At 37.2% G+C, this 14,900-nt stretch overlaps 1 protein-coding gene across 1 annotated transcript in view; it reads left to right on the top strand.

Moving 5' to 3' along the window:
* The window catches only part of LOC145675708 (oxytocin receptor-like), a 431,243-nt gene that overhangs the window by 284,877 nt on the left and 131,466 nt on the right, over positions 1-14,900 (top strand). The window contains exon 3 of the mRNA XM_081746323.1: positions 7,407-8,741. Coding sequence (XP_081602449.1) covers positions 7,541-8,741 — 1,201 coding nt within the window. The 5' untranslated portion in view covers positions 7,407-7,540. The remainder of the gene's footprint in view (positions 1-7,406; positions 8,742-14,900) is intronic.

The following is a 14,900-nucleotide window of genomic DNA, read 5'->3' as shown; positions in this document are numbered from 1 at the left end:
GTTGGTTAATTACTGTATTATATTGTGCTATACATGGAATAGATACTTCTGTGTTTTATTTAATAATAAGAACCTTATTTACATTTATTACAACCCTTGCTTGACGACAGCGAAACATACGTTCAGCATAAGGACAGTGACACGAATGAAATAATTCACGCATACATTTAGGACTTAGAAAAGTGTCCTGCGAACATGTCGTGTTAAATTCCTGAAGAGTGAAAGGCGCTAGTAGCAGTTGTCAGCAGTTATTAACTTAACATATAAGAGAATAAAATGAAAAACTGAAAATACGAATCTTTTCAGAGATTATAGTGTATTGATGCTTCAAATCTTTTCCTTTGCTCCCTATATCAACGTTATTTCCCTAGTCAAAATAAAAACTGTTCAAAATTAATCACAATTTCTTATGCAACCATCCCTTCCTTGGAGTACTGCGCGGTCACATACCCGTCACGGCGATGTAAAGGCACTTTTGGCGACGAGGATACACTAGAGACCTGCACGGGCCAAATTTTTCGGCCCAAGCCCAATCCAGTCTGAATGTACGTAGGCCCGAAAAATTTTGGAGATTTTCGGCCCGAGCCTGGCCCGATAAGTTTTTTAAAATTCTTGGCCCAAGCCCGGCCCGCGCCCGATAAATTTTGGAAGTTTCATTTTGTAACATTTTTCACGGGCACACTTTATTCTAATTATCGTTTAACGAATGTCAATAATTATTAAAGAACTGCAATTAATCGGCCCCAGCCCGGCCCGACCTAAAGAGAAATCAGTGTCGGCCCGCCAAAGCCCGGCCCGTACAGGTCTCTATTGTACACGTAAAATCTCTAATTCTATAGCTTTATACTCTGCAGTTTTTACATACATTTTTGAATATGTCAGAATTGCTCTCTCTAATTGTGTACTATTGGTCTACTAATCTCGACTGTGTCCAGCAGAATACTTCCTTACAAGTACACATACATGCACAGATGCATCACTTTCTAGTAGAAGATCCCTGGCAGGACTAGATTAAATCATCTGGAAACCCGGGGCTAGAAAAAAATAGTGAGCCCTGTAGACTTTGCTTAATACATTTCTGTGAAAGTGCAATAGGAAAGTTAAGAGAATAATATTTTTGGTCATATTTTATCTTATGATGATTCTATCTTGTATGATTCGTTTCAGACAGCCAGTTGAGACTTTGATCAAATTCGGGGGCCCCATCCGCCTTTAGGCTCAGGGCTACACCCCCCTAAGCCCTCCTTAATCCGGCCTTGATCCGTGGGTAGGAAATGAAATGAAATCCTTGAATTTTATGTCCCACGGTTATGCCGGATAGGCTAAAGGAGACGGTGATGGTGAGAAATGAATGAAATGGTGAAATGAAGAAATTGGGAGGAAATAGGAAACTCCTGAGGAAATCCACGTACACGGTGTTTGTCCACCACAAAGTTCATTTGGCGCGAGCTGGGATCGAACCAGGAACCCCAAGCACCAGAGGTGAACGCTCTACCACTAAGCCAATGCGGCCACTAATCCCTGGGTAGGTTTAACAATATTTTTATTTAATTATACTATATCAATTCCTGTTGTTCATAGAACTTTCGTGTGGCCTAAAAACTTAAAGTAATTTGACAATAATTGAATTTCGCAAAATAACTATAGAAGAATATACTCAAAACACAAACTGCACAAAACATATATTTAGATGAGAAATTAGAGTAATTACTGGCATATTAAGAAACATTAGAAATTTTTAAAGTTGGAAAATTAAGTGCATTAAAAATGATTACTTTGCATTGGAATGATTATATTTTTTAATAATATAAACAATAACACACAATGGCGCATTTAGGAGAGTCTTCCGGGCTTAAGCCCTCAGAAATCTTACTTACTTAGTAAAGTAAATGAAATATATTGCAAAATTTTTCACATTTACAGGCAAAGCCCCCCTCCCCGAAAGTTAGCAAAGCCCCTCCCGAAACGAAATCTTAAGTACGCCAGTGATAACACATATTGCGATTCTCCACTCATTCAATCTAATGAATGTAATCCTTCTCTCTTTGAATTATTGAATCTGTAAATCCGAGAATGTTAACACAAATAAAAAGCTAGTTGTTATTAATGATCCTATTAGCTATGGTGATTACTGAGGGAGTAATCAAAATTCGCATTACACTAAACTGTCAATTAAAGAAACACTCATTTTGGAACAGGTTGGCCCCTTTTGTAAGTTTGCATTCATGGCATGGCTTCCACACATAAGGGCACGGGTTCAATGAGATGACGTACATCTTTCATGTTTAACTTAAACCAAACATACCAGTGCCCCTTTGTTATTTAATATACATTTAGGCTTTATGTCTACCTTACCATCCATCTAACTGGAAGCTTCCAAATATCTAATCCTTAATTGGGTTGTAGTCAGGGAAGTGTGGGGTAAATGACAAGGTATAAATAAATCATTATGTGTACCTCTAAAAAGCCTGCGGTGATTGGAGCACGGTGACTAGAAACTGTTTGCCACTAGATGGATTTAAAATACTTTTTCCCAAGTTAATTTTTTTCCTTACCAAAGGCGTAAGAGTAGTGAACTTTGAATGCATACTACAGGTATCTCTTTACTGTTTCATAAGTTGAGACTAATCTAATTCGCTTCCGTGTATCACAACTTTTTTTTTAGTTCTTGTGAAAGCTGGTAGATCAATTTTCAAGATGTAATATATACACTTTCAATTTTTCCCCAAACTTTTTGCTGGTCTAGTAATTAACACGCACCCTTGGTTCATTAGATCATGGGTTCGATTCGTGATGAAAGAGTACCTAAATTTTAAAGTATTATGGTCGTTCACATTCCATATTTCAGCTGTAGATCTACGTCTTATATAGCCTTGGTGCATAAAAGAGATGCTAAACTTCAATAATCATCATAGTCTTTCCCCCACATACTTGTAACCGGTTTGAGTTTTATGAAAGTTAAAACACATTTAGTTTGCAACATCATACTTGAAAAAGGACTTTGACCACATTTCGTGAAAATAGTGGAGCTTACAAAATGTTTTTTTCTACGGAGACTATGAATCCTCCCACAGTTGATAATAGATGAAACGGGAGAACCCGGAGAATACCGATGCACACGGTGTTTTTCTATCCCAAATCTGACTTGGCACTAGTCACCATCGAACCAGGAAACGCCACCATAAGCGGTCTACCACTTTATCAATAAGATATTTATAAACTATACCGAAAAGATGTCCCAAATTGTAAATGCTACATTAAGTGTTTAATGTTTTACGTTTCTATTTTAATGTTTTTGTGTATTTATCTTTTTATTTATTAAGTATTCCGAATTACTTGGAATTAAGATGTGTTTTGTGTACTTGGATGACTGTACTTTTAGTGATCTTGAAATAATGGTAGAGTTGGAAACTAGTATAATATTTTTCATTAAAAAAAAAATCCCAAATGAGATGGAAGAAATATAATGGATATAGTAGTTTGATACTATAATGCTACCACAAGCTCTTATACCATGGTTATTGCTATTCTCGTTGCTATAGTGGCTAGCACTCACGACTTTGGTACGTGGGGTTCCGAGTTCGATTCCCGGTTGAAAAAGAACAGAAATTGGAACGCACAAATGTAGTTCGGATTCCACCTAAAACTTTAGATTCAAGTGTCTAATAGCCTTACTGCTGAAAAGAAACACTAAACTTCAAATCACTATCAGATGAGCATAATTTATAAAGTTTCAGTAAAATATATTGAACACTTCCAGAAAAGTATGTTGGTAGCACTGGTCGTCCTACTTAGACCCCTCCGTCCCATTTAAACCCCTATCGTCCGGCTTAGACCCATTTTTGGTCCTCAATAGACCCATTCGTCCCGTATAGACCCCTTGTGTATTTTCGTGCACTGCAAAAGGGGTCTAAACTGAACGAAAACGTCCGGAATAGACCCATTGCAGCTACCTATTTATCTATCTATCTATCTATATATATATATATATATATATATATATATATATATATATATAGGGTGTTTCAAAACAACACCGACAACCTTTGGGAGGTGATTCCTGACACCAAGATAAGACAAAAAGTATAGACCAACCTGGGTACACAAATGCTTCCTTTCGGAGGTATAGGCTGCCAAAAACATGAAAAAATTAACTTTAAAGGTCCATATTTTCAACAGTATGGGACCTACCGTAGTCGGGTCAAGACTTCACTTAGGAACTATTATGTGCACTATCCAAAAATCATTATTTCAGAATCGTAAGGTACTCACGCAATAATTTTTATAGAGAGAGAGTTTGACTATAGGCATGTAATTTGAGGTACTCACCAACTACCTGTATAAAAATTATTGCGGAAGTACCACAGGATTCTGAAATACAGTATGTATTTTTGAATAGGGCACATATTAGTTCCCAAGTGAAGTCTTGACCGGAATACGATAGGTCCCATAGTTTTCTGTAGCTGTAAGAATTTCTAAAAGTAAAGATCGTTAAACTAAAATTTACTGTTCCTGAGTATAAGTGAGTAAAGTTTACTGTTATGTCTGAGTATAACGAGCGGTTCTGCAAACTCAAAATACTTTAACACCCGGTTCTAGCGAACCAGCTGAATAGCATCACTCTAATAAACGAATAGTAAATTATGATTGTGATAAATTTTTAGCTGCATTTTTTTTACTCTAATTCTACAGAGTTTCATTGATTTCCATATTTATAAAATACAACTCAATTTTCATATTTATAAAATACACCTCAATATTCCTAACGATTCTAGGTAATGGAGGAAGTTTGAAGTTTTAAACAACTAATTAATATATTGGACACGTACGTATGTCGCTTTTGTGAGAACCAAATGAGAAAATAAAACACATGATTGTAATAAACATAAAACATTGTTTATCAACGTGTTTTACTTTGTTCTTTTGTTTGGACAATATTTTTTTTCCCCTTGTTTACATGAAACAAAACCCACTCATGAAAAGTACTTATTACATAAAGGCTGTGTTTTATAATGTAATATTTGTTTAATGTTTCAATATCATTATACAGTAAACATACGTTTATCGATTGCTACACAATTAATTAATAATCATCTCCTAAGGATGTTGTTTGTATGTTACTCAGATTTAAAAATGCCTAGTTGCAACTAAACTTGGTTAAAATGTTTTAGTTTGTGTCACAATTAATTCAATTTTCCAAATAGTCAATATTGTTCCTTTTTTTAAAATATTTGTTTTCTATGGTTTGTATCTGTGGTAATTTTTCTCTTTTACTAATTGGTTACATAAACATATAAGAACAAACTAGGATTTTTTTGTTTTTACATATTGGCAGTATGTAGGTTATCTTATATGCTTCGAACGGGATACTTTAACAATTTGCGTCTGATTGGTTAGTACAAAGTGTCTGGTTAATGATTGGCTATCGCGTATAGATCGAATCTCCGTCTACAAACCTAGAAGTAGACGTGCGCTATTGTTTTTCGTTCTTGTTTCCCGGTTGTAAGGTCTGGGATTCGAATACGGTGACCGACCATCTTCAGTGAGGCTTTCCTAGGTTTTTTTTCTCAGTTCCGCTAGGCGAGTGTCGGAATAGTGTCTTAAATAAAGCTCTGGCCGATAATTCTCGGTTCTTTTTGTTGATTATTTAATGTACCCGAGCGCGCATGCCTTTCCCGCGCGAAGTCTTGAGTTTCAATTTTCGGTGGACATCAATCAATCAACCCTAGACCATATCTAAACATAAGGGCACAACGGCATAGTTAATGCGAGAAACATGAAACCGGAGCATTTATCAGTATGATGTTCCAGCTTGTAGGTGACAGAGTGCCATGTATGTGTTGCTGACAAGCAGATGACACGGTGGCTCAATAGTAGAGCCCCTGACCTCTGGTGCGTCGTGTCCCTGGTTCGATCACCGGCCATGTAAATTTATGGTCCGTGAGTATTCTCGGGGTACTCCCGTTTCCTCCCACTTTCTCATTCCAATAATTCTTCCGTCACCATTCACTTGCTGTAATCATCCGTCTCCCTTACCCTACAAGGACATAATCGTGGGACGTTAAACTGAAATGTAATATTTTCAATTCGTATTTAAACATTCATTTTAAAAATAAGCAACAAGATGGAAGCCAATATGCTAACCATGCATCATTCAGCTAACAAATTGGCCAAACAAAACCTCTCATGATGAATTACAACGTCAGTGAGATTATTATTATTAGTAGTAGTAGTTGTACTAACAGTAGCAGTAGGAGTAGTGATTGTAATTTTACCAAGTTCTTGACATCTTCTAGTGTGTGTGGCAGTGGCGGATCCAGGGACACGATCGGGGCGATCGCCTCCGCCAGAAGAGGAAACTTTCTTATTTTATATATATATTTATATAAATAAAACCCATCCGAGAGTTTGAATCTCTTAAAATAGCTCAAAGTAGCATTATGACAACCCACCGCCCCCTCCCCCAGAAGTCGGTCCTGGATCCGCCCCTGGTGTGTGGTGTAGATTTTCCGTTATAGGAGCTTCTTTAAACCGATCAGAAACGTTGATCGGACTAGTTACGTGTTATCCCAAATCTCTTTTGACGGATCAATGAAAATAAATTCCATCTGCACTTCCTCTATAAAATATTTGTAATAGTATTGATATGGTTATTTATTCATAATTGAAATCATTCTTCTGGTATTTACGCATGAATCACAGGGACTCGGCCCCAGGAAGACAAATTTTCAGGGGCGACATATTTTTAAAAAATCTAGATCGAAGTATGGCAAAAAACAGAGGTTGCCCACGACAGATAAGTTTAAGGGCGATTCCTACTATTGTGCTGCCAAAATGTCTTGAACCATGGCAAAAATGCGAACTAAAGCTCACACTCTCACACACCCTCGCGTTGAGCCAATAAGGGTTCAGCTGTTGCTAAGCGAGAGAAAGCGAGTGGAAGTCCTTCAGACGATAGCAGCGCTTGCAACGGAAGACTAGGGATCAAGTCAATGCGATATAATAATAGAAATAATGATCACACTGAAACCGAATTTCATCTTTACGATACCAGCCTCAGAGGGCGCTAAGGCTGTTTCTTATTGGCTTTCAACATAATCCGTGCACTTGGTTTTGTACGCCCCGTCTCGTTGCTGGTGGCTCAATGTAAGCGATCGCGGACATTTTGTTCGGACCTATGCTGAATACCTAGGGGGGCAGAGATGCACAAACTTTTCTTGGATTCAGGCGCTTAAAGTACCTAAATATAAGCCTGAATAGAGAATTTCAAGAGGATATTTTATAATTAGCTAATATGAGTTCATTCACAATAGCTATAAGATATACATTTAACTCTGTTTATTTTTTATGCTACGTTAGTTTTAAAACCACGGATTAAATTATTTCTATTGAATTTCTCTTTTCAGATCGTCCATCATCGTGGTGTAGAGTAAGTGATAATGACGGAACAGGATGACTTGCCCAGGCTTCTTTCGCCCAACCTGAAGGCGTTCGTGAATTCAATTGGGTGATTATCAACCAATCAGCAAACCAACCAACCATGGAGGAGGACTTGGAGACAAACGTTCAGCTGTTCATCCCCAACGCCACAGACTGGAATTCAACAGTGGCCAATGCTTCTAGCGTCGCCTCAGCCCCAGAAAGGGATGAAAACTTGGCCAAATTCGAAATAGCAACTTTGGTGTTAATTTTTGTGTTAACAGTTCTCGGCAACAGTGCTGTGCTTTTGGCTTTGTACGCAAGACGTGGCAAACTCACCCGGATGTACTATTTTATTTTACATCTTAGCTTAGCGGACTTGATAACGGCATTCTTTAACGTGTTAGCCCAAATCGGCTGGGAGATTACGTACCGGTTTGTAGGTGGAAATTTCTTGTGTAAATTTATCAAATTTATGCAGATTTTAGGACCTTACTTAAGTTCGTATGTGTTGGTCATGACAGCCATAGATCGTTACCGGGCTATCTGCTTCCCTCTTTCATATTGTTCATGGACAGCCCGGAGATCACGTATCATGATTATTATCTCATGGTGTTTATCATTAGTTTTCTGTTTGCCTCAAGTGTTTATTTTCTCGTACCAAGAAATTGCGCCAGGAATCTACGACTGTTGGGCCACTTTTGTGAAACCTTGGGGACAAAGCGCTTACGTCACGTGGTACAGTGTGTCCGTGTTTTTTGTTCCTTTAGTGATTCTAGTGTTTACGTACTCCTGTATCTGTCGTGCAATATGGGTAAACTTCAATTTGAAGTTAGGTGACAACAATAGACGGTTAAGCTTAAAGAACAATCGCGTCATGAAGTTGTGTGCGAAATTCAAACGATCCACTGCTTCATCTAAGACTGGATACTCCTGGGATTCGAGTGGATCTGACAGAAACTATATTACTACTGATACTGACTTTACAGTTCCTCTCCAGAACGGGAAGACAAGTTCTTGCCCTTCGTGCGTTCAACAAGAGATTCCCCAACCACCGGGAACCCCCGGAGGGCGATCCGTCATCCTGTTGAGCGAAGGCTCTGCTGCTAATTTGCGGGACGCCAGAGGTGGTGGAAGTACAAATCAGTTGACGGTGAATCCCAGGACGCATTCCATTAAAGGCATCTCAAGAGCCAAAATTAAAACTGTCAAGTTAACTGTGGTAGTGATCGCATGCTATATCTTTTGTTCTTCGCCTTTCATCTCAGCCCAGCTGTGGGCCACATGGGACCCCAACGCTAGCAAGTCACCTTTTTGGTCAGGTAAGTTCACTTAATGTTAAAGATTGTTGAAAAGTGTCAGCTTTTGAAGAACGTTACGGCAAAAAAAAAAAGTTTTATCAATGCAAGTTACGGGAAGAAACTTATTTAGTCTGTTCCTTTCTGAAGCTATATGTAACTTTCTCTCCATAGTTTGCAGTGATATAATTTAGAATTTTACGGCTGTGACTTCTCACAAAAGCCGTTATTGTTCTTGAATGTAGTTTAACAACAATTGAGAACTCAATCAATGCTTGTGTTAGAGATTTTAGTGCGTAAGAGGAAGAACTAAGCAAAGCGAAGTGCGAATCAAACAAAAACGAGAGTTACTTACTTGCTGTCTTTAGTTTGACTGTGAGCAGTGACGACTCGTGAGGGAAGTCGCATTCGTAAAAGTGTAGACTCTTATGTTTGCAGAATAAATTGTATACTGTGCATGAAGAGTTAGAAGAAGTACTTTATCCTGTTTTTTCCTTTTTCTTCTTCTTCTTGGAGGGCTCAATGGCTCAGTGGTAGACGGCTTACCATTGCTGTATCGTGTTCGTGGTTCGACTCCCGGCCAAGTAAGTTTATAATGGACAAAATCGTGTCCATGAGTTTTCTCGGGGTACTCCCCCTTTTCTCCCACATTCTCATTTGACCGCTTCTTCCATCATCATTCGTGGAGCTCCTTCGTGGCTGAGCGGTTAGCGTACGCGCTTTTGGCGTGGGAGACACGGGTTCGATTCCCGGCGGGAGCTAATGTGGTTCGGATTCCACGTTAATCAGTAGGTCCACGTCTCATATAGCCTCGCTGCTGAAAAGGACGTTAAACTCAAAATCAACTCAACTCTTCCATCATCATTAACTTGCGTAGCCTAAATTGCACAGCTGTAGAACGTTAAACTCAAAGATTACATTTTTCTTCTTCTTTTTAAGTGCTTTTATATTGCGTTCTTATTCAACACTGAGGTTATGAGGATACAGATCATAATACGCAGGATTCCAGAAAGCAGAATTATACAACTTATTCACCGGACCTAGCTCCATCCTCAATTTGATAGTCATTACGTGTTAAAAGCGTTTTGAACAACTTCACTTCACAGTGGTTAGAACTTGCTTCTGTTATTCAGCCATTTTGTCTTGGTTGAAATATACTCGCTTATTTAATCCATTTAACACAGTCATTGGCAAGTGAATGCTATGTGACGTCAGAGGTTGCTGCTATAGTTTGCTTTGTTGCTCAACACAGGACAAGAAAAACTGCTTTTCGATATCTATTACTGTCTTTTCTCAATAGCGACTAGTGTTGAAACCGTGAAATATCGATTTCTATCGTTTCCCGTTTGAAAATGAAATTCTTCAATTTTGTTTCCCACGTTTATGCCCTTTAGGATAAGGGAGAAAGATGATTAAGACAAATGAATGAGGATGGAAAAAATAATGGAATGAGAATGTAGGAGAAACGGGAGCACCCGAGAAAACCCACGGATACGATGGTTCCAACCACAAACTAACTTGGCCGGAAATCGAATCTGGGAACACACGCACCAGAAGTAAACGCTTTAGCATTGATCAACCATATTACAGCTTCCGGTTTGAATAAAATGTTAATGGGGACGAAACGTATTTTTCGCACGCAGTAATCACATCAAGAAGTCTTATCTTGCTATCTCTAACCGTTTCCAATCAATGAGATTTAATATTGGTACCGGAAGTGGTAGTATATGTTTGCTACTTCCGGTGTTAGGACTTAGACAAGGGAGTGGACAGAACTTATTGTTGCAATACTGAATGTATGTAAAGGAAAAAAGCTTCTTTTTGTTTATTGCCATTTGTTCTCGATAGTGTAAGGTTTTACGTTTCTACACTACGTGCTAACCATAAACACATTTCAAATAACAAGAAGAAAAAAGTCATCAACTATCGCCAACAACCAGCAAGCAACAAACCTTCAAGCAAATTGCAACATTCTGCTTTGAAAAAACATCGCAAAAGCATCAATCTTTATAACCAATTCAGTTCGAGGTCTCTATTTGGGTGAACATTTATTTGTAACCACTCCGTGTAATCTGGTCGCTGTTCGTGGTTCGTGGTCCTACCAATAAGTATCTTCCTGATACTTGAACTTACCTGGACAGGACGATGAAGGACCTCTCCAAGAAGAGGTTACGAACTGTTTCCAAATCGCTCGTCGGTCTCAATAATGAGATGAGCATTAGGCGCCGAGAGGTTCGGGTGTCTCGTCTCGAAAACCTCACGGACGATCAGATGGTCATCCAGACCATAACGCACACCAATATCACTCATACAAACAACGAAACACACTGGATTAAATAACACTACACTTATTTATTAGAACACTATTATATAAAAAAAATAGCGAAGAGGAATGAACACAACACTGAACACTGAATATGTATAATAATTTTCGTCACTGAAATCACACTTTGCCCTTTTAAGGCAATATAGCCCTTATATATATATATATATATATATATATATATATATATATATATATATATATATATATATATATATATATATATATATATATATATATATATATATATATATATATTTATAATTCAGATTTCACGACAAATGCTTCTCTCACACCATTGACGCACTTGGGGGATTAGCACTGGGGAAACGTTGTTGGGACAATCCTACGAAGAATCCAGTTGCTGCGCCAACAACCCTGCAGCGTAAAGATGAGTCTTCAGCAAATTAAAAGAGAAAGTAGAATGCTGATGTTGGAGGGCGCGTATGTAACTGACATGTACGCACAAGGTCTGCGGACCTGGGACTTCACTAGTTGGGGCTAGCCGTAAGAAAACGTCCTTCAGCGGCTAATAGCTTGTGCCCCTTAACAAAGAGTCATACTTGAAGCTCGACGCGACTTGCGTGGTTACGGCTTCCAGACCTGGAGTCAAACTCCCTGAGCACCAAAGCTCAAGGTATGGGCTGCAATTGTCGACTCAAGAGTGTTGGCAGTTCATTCCAAGAACCACTCAGTTAGATCACCTGTATGCACATGCAAACGGAATATAGAAAACAATTTATGTTAATTTTAGTCAACTGCCCACAATGGACGAGACACTGCGATAACTCGGGCGTGAGAAAGTATAGATAAGAAACTGCAAAGCAACGCAACAGGCGTCACTCTGGTCACTTGAATACCTGTTCTGATCTAGTCTGTTCTAATCATTGCAATGTTTCATAAGCGATTAAAGAAAGCACTTAATTCAGTTCCCAATAACTATAGAATATATACTGTGCATATAATAAGTCAGGGAGAAACACTGAAAAAGTTCGTCGCTGACAAATATTCTCACCAAAAAGCAATGTTTTAAATATATATATGAGAAAGCAATGAAATACTTCTTTGTCCAATTGTGTGGGAAGGAAGCAATTCCCACCGAAGAAAGAACTTATATGCGTCGCAGAATAAAGTATAAATCGAAAATAATAATCACTGTCTTTACGAAATATACAGGGCGTCCACAAAAATTACTTCTATAATTTGGTAGCGGTTATATCTTCACCAATTAATCAAACCACCAACTCTAAAACGCCTGGTCTTTAAAATCTTTTAACCCCCTCTCTCAACACCTAATCATTAAAAAACTATCTTATACTCTCTAAAACACCTAATCATTGAAAAAAACTCCTATTCTACACTCTCTAAAATACATAAACATTAAAAGTTCCCATTTCCCTCTAAAACACCTAATCATTAAAAATTTCCTGTTCTTCACTTTTTAAAACGTATAGTCAATAAAAGTTCCCATTCTTTTCTAAAAGATCCAATCAATTAAAGACTCCTATTCTACACTCTCTAAAACGCATAGTCAACAAAAGTTTCCATTCTTTTCTCTAAAAGATGTAAGAGTTAAAAAAAACACCTATTCTTTACTCTCTAAAACACCTAATCATTAAAAGAAACTCCTACACTTTGAAAAACACGCAGTCATTAAAAGTTCCCCTTCCCTCCTCTACAACACTTTATCATTAAAAGTACTTATCTTACACTATCTAAAACTCCTATAATCTCTAAAACACGTAGTCATTAAAAGTTCCCATTTCCTGCTCTAAAACACATAACCATTAAAAATATTTATCTTATACTCTCTAAAACACCTAATCATTAAAAACCTCCTATTCTACTCTCTCTAAAACGCATAGTCATTAAAAGTTTCCATTACTCTCTCTAATAGATCTAATTGTTAAAAACTTCTATTCTATACTCTCTAAAACACATAGTTATTAAAAGTTCCCATTCTTAGAAGGTGTAATCATTAAAAATACCTATTCTATACTATCTAAAACACCTAATCATTAAAAAGCTCCTATTCTACATTCTCCAAACCGCATAGTCATTAAAAGTTCCCATTCCTCTCTCTAAAACACCTAATCATTGAAAAACCACCTATGCTATAGTCTTTAAAACACCTAATCTCTCAAAAGCACATACCGTATTCAACACGCTTTAAAACTCATGGTCATTATGCTCCTATAATTCACCAACAAATTACCAAAATTATTTAAAAAAAACAAACTTATTTACAATATTTGTTAGTATTATATACAAGAAACTTTTGTAATAAAAAATTATAATAAAAATCCAATCCAATCCAATCCAAAAAAAGAAAACCTTTACAATAGAAATCTGTGCCGAAACCCAGATAGTAGATTTATATTGAACCCTGTTTGATTTAGTAGGTATACCAAGAAATTCAGGATAATTTGTAATCTCACATTTAATTGTTAATAATTAAAAAGTTAGAGAAAGGACATTGATCTGAGATTTAAACTAACACAATTCAATTCACTTCAATTCAAAATGAGTTACCTTGAAGGATGACTGTTAGATGCCACACAAAACAATATTTCGATAGCAGTTTTAAAACAATTGCTGTTCAAACGGAACTCAGACAGTACATACTATTTTTTCACATTAAATAAATTTGTTGTGTAAAACTTTTTTTAAAGTTCAAACACAAACAAAAATTTAGCTTGTATGATGTAAGTTAATTACGCTTAAATCTTATTCTTTATTAAGATGTCTTTCATAAGCAAAATGAAGTTCTACATAGGTACATTTATTCACAAGTTTTTAACATTTTACCGCGAGAAATCTGACGGTCTTTCTTGCTTGTGTTAAATAGCATGAAACATACATGAAAGATCTGGTCATAGAAACCATTTTTCTTTCCTTTAAGAGAAAGTTTGCATTTGAATTGTCTCGTGTAAAAGACCAATTCTACAGAAAATTCAGGAAAAAATAAAAAGAAAAAAATATGGCTGTTACGTGTACACATATTCAAAAGTTTCTGTGAACTGAAAGAGGAAATTTTTCCAATTCATAAAAGGTTTAACTTTTCATTTTAAAGTGTGAATACTAGCAAAGTTATGGTCTGAAGTATTATGTATACAAAATCATTCACTTTTTCTTCAAATATCAAATCAAAAGGTCTTTATGTAGTGAATTTTGCTGCTTTTTCATTTACCATTTTGAGAACCAGGGTCGTAACTTATGGAGGGACAGGTGGCAACTACCCCCCAGGGAAGCTCCCCGCCATTCGAGGGGTCCCACTTTAGGACAAAAATTTCTTACTCCATATACAATACGAAATGAAATCATAAATGCAACATCAAACACATTCACTACATTGCATAAACAAAATAGCACACAAAAGTTCAATAAAACAAAAATGAGTCGTGGGCCCATTTCAGTAAAAAAAAAAAATCTATTATTATTGGCCTTAGAAATAATATTTATTCGTATGGCTTTGAGATTTGTCAGTATTGTCTGCTTAGTTAATTTGTCATGTATGGAATGGGCCCAGAGGCGTAACTAACGACCTCACAGACTTTGTCGTCTGGGAAGGCCCACAGGCTCCGGGGGGCCGTAAAGAGTAAGAGAAAGATGGAAAGAGGGGTTCCAAGAATTAGAAAAACAACTTTTTCTAGGGGGCCCAAATACGCGTATTAATGTTTTCCCCCCAGAAAAAATCTAAGTAATGGCGCTGTTGAGAACAATAGAAAAGCAGAGGATAACATGGCAGTTCGCGTAATTTAGTGGTACCAGTGGCGTATTTAAGGGGGGCTTCCGGGAATAAGCCCCCCCCAAAATCTTACTATAGTAAAGTAAATGAAATATCTTGCAAAATCTTCACA

Source organism: Thermobia domestica, chromosome 18 (genome assembly GCF_964235325.1).
Source record: "Thermobia domestica chromosome 18, izTheDome1.hap1.1, whole genome shotgun sequence".
Classification (NCBI taxonomy): domain Eukaryota; kingdom Metazoa; phylum Arthropoda; class Insecta; order Zygentoma; family Lepismatidae; genus Thermobia; species Thermobia domestica.
The sequence above is the reverse complement of the archived record's forward strand: the minus strand, read 5'-3'. Positions and strand labels throughout refer to the sequence as shown.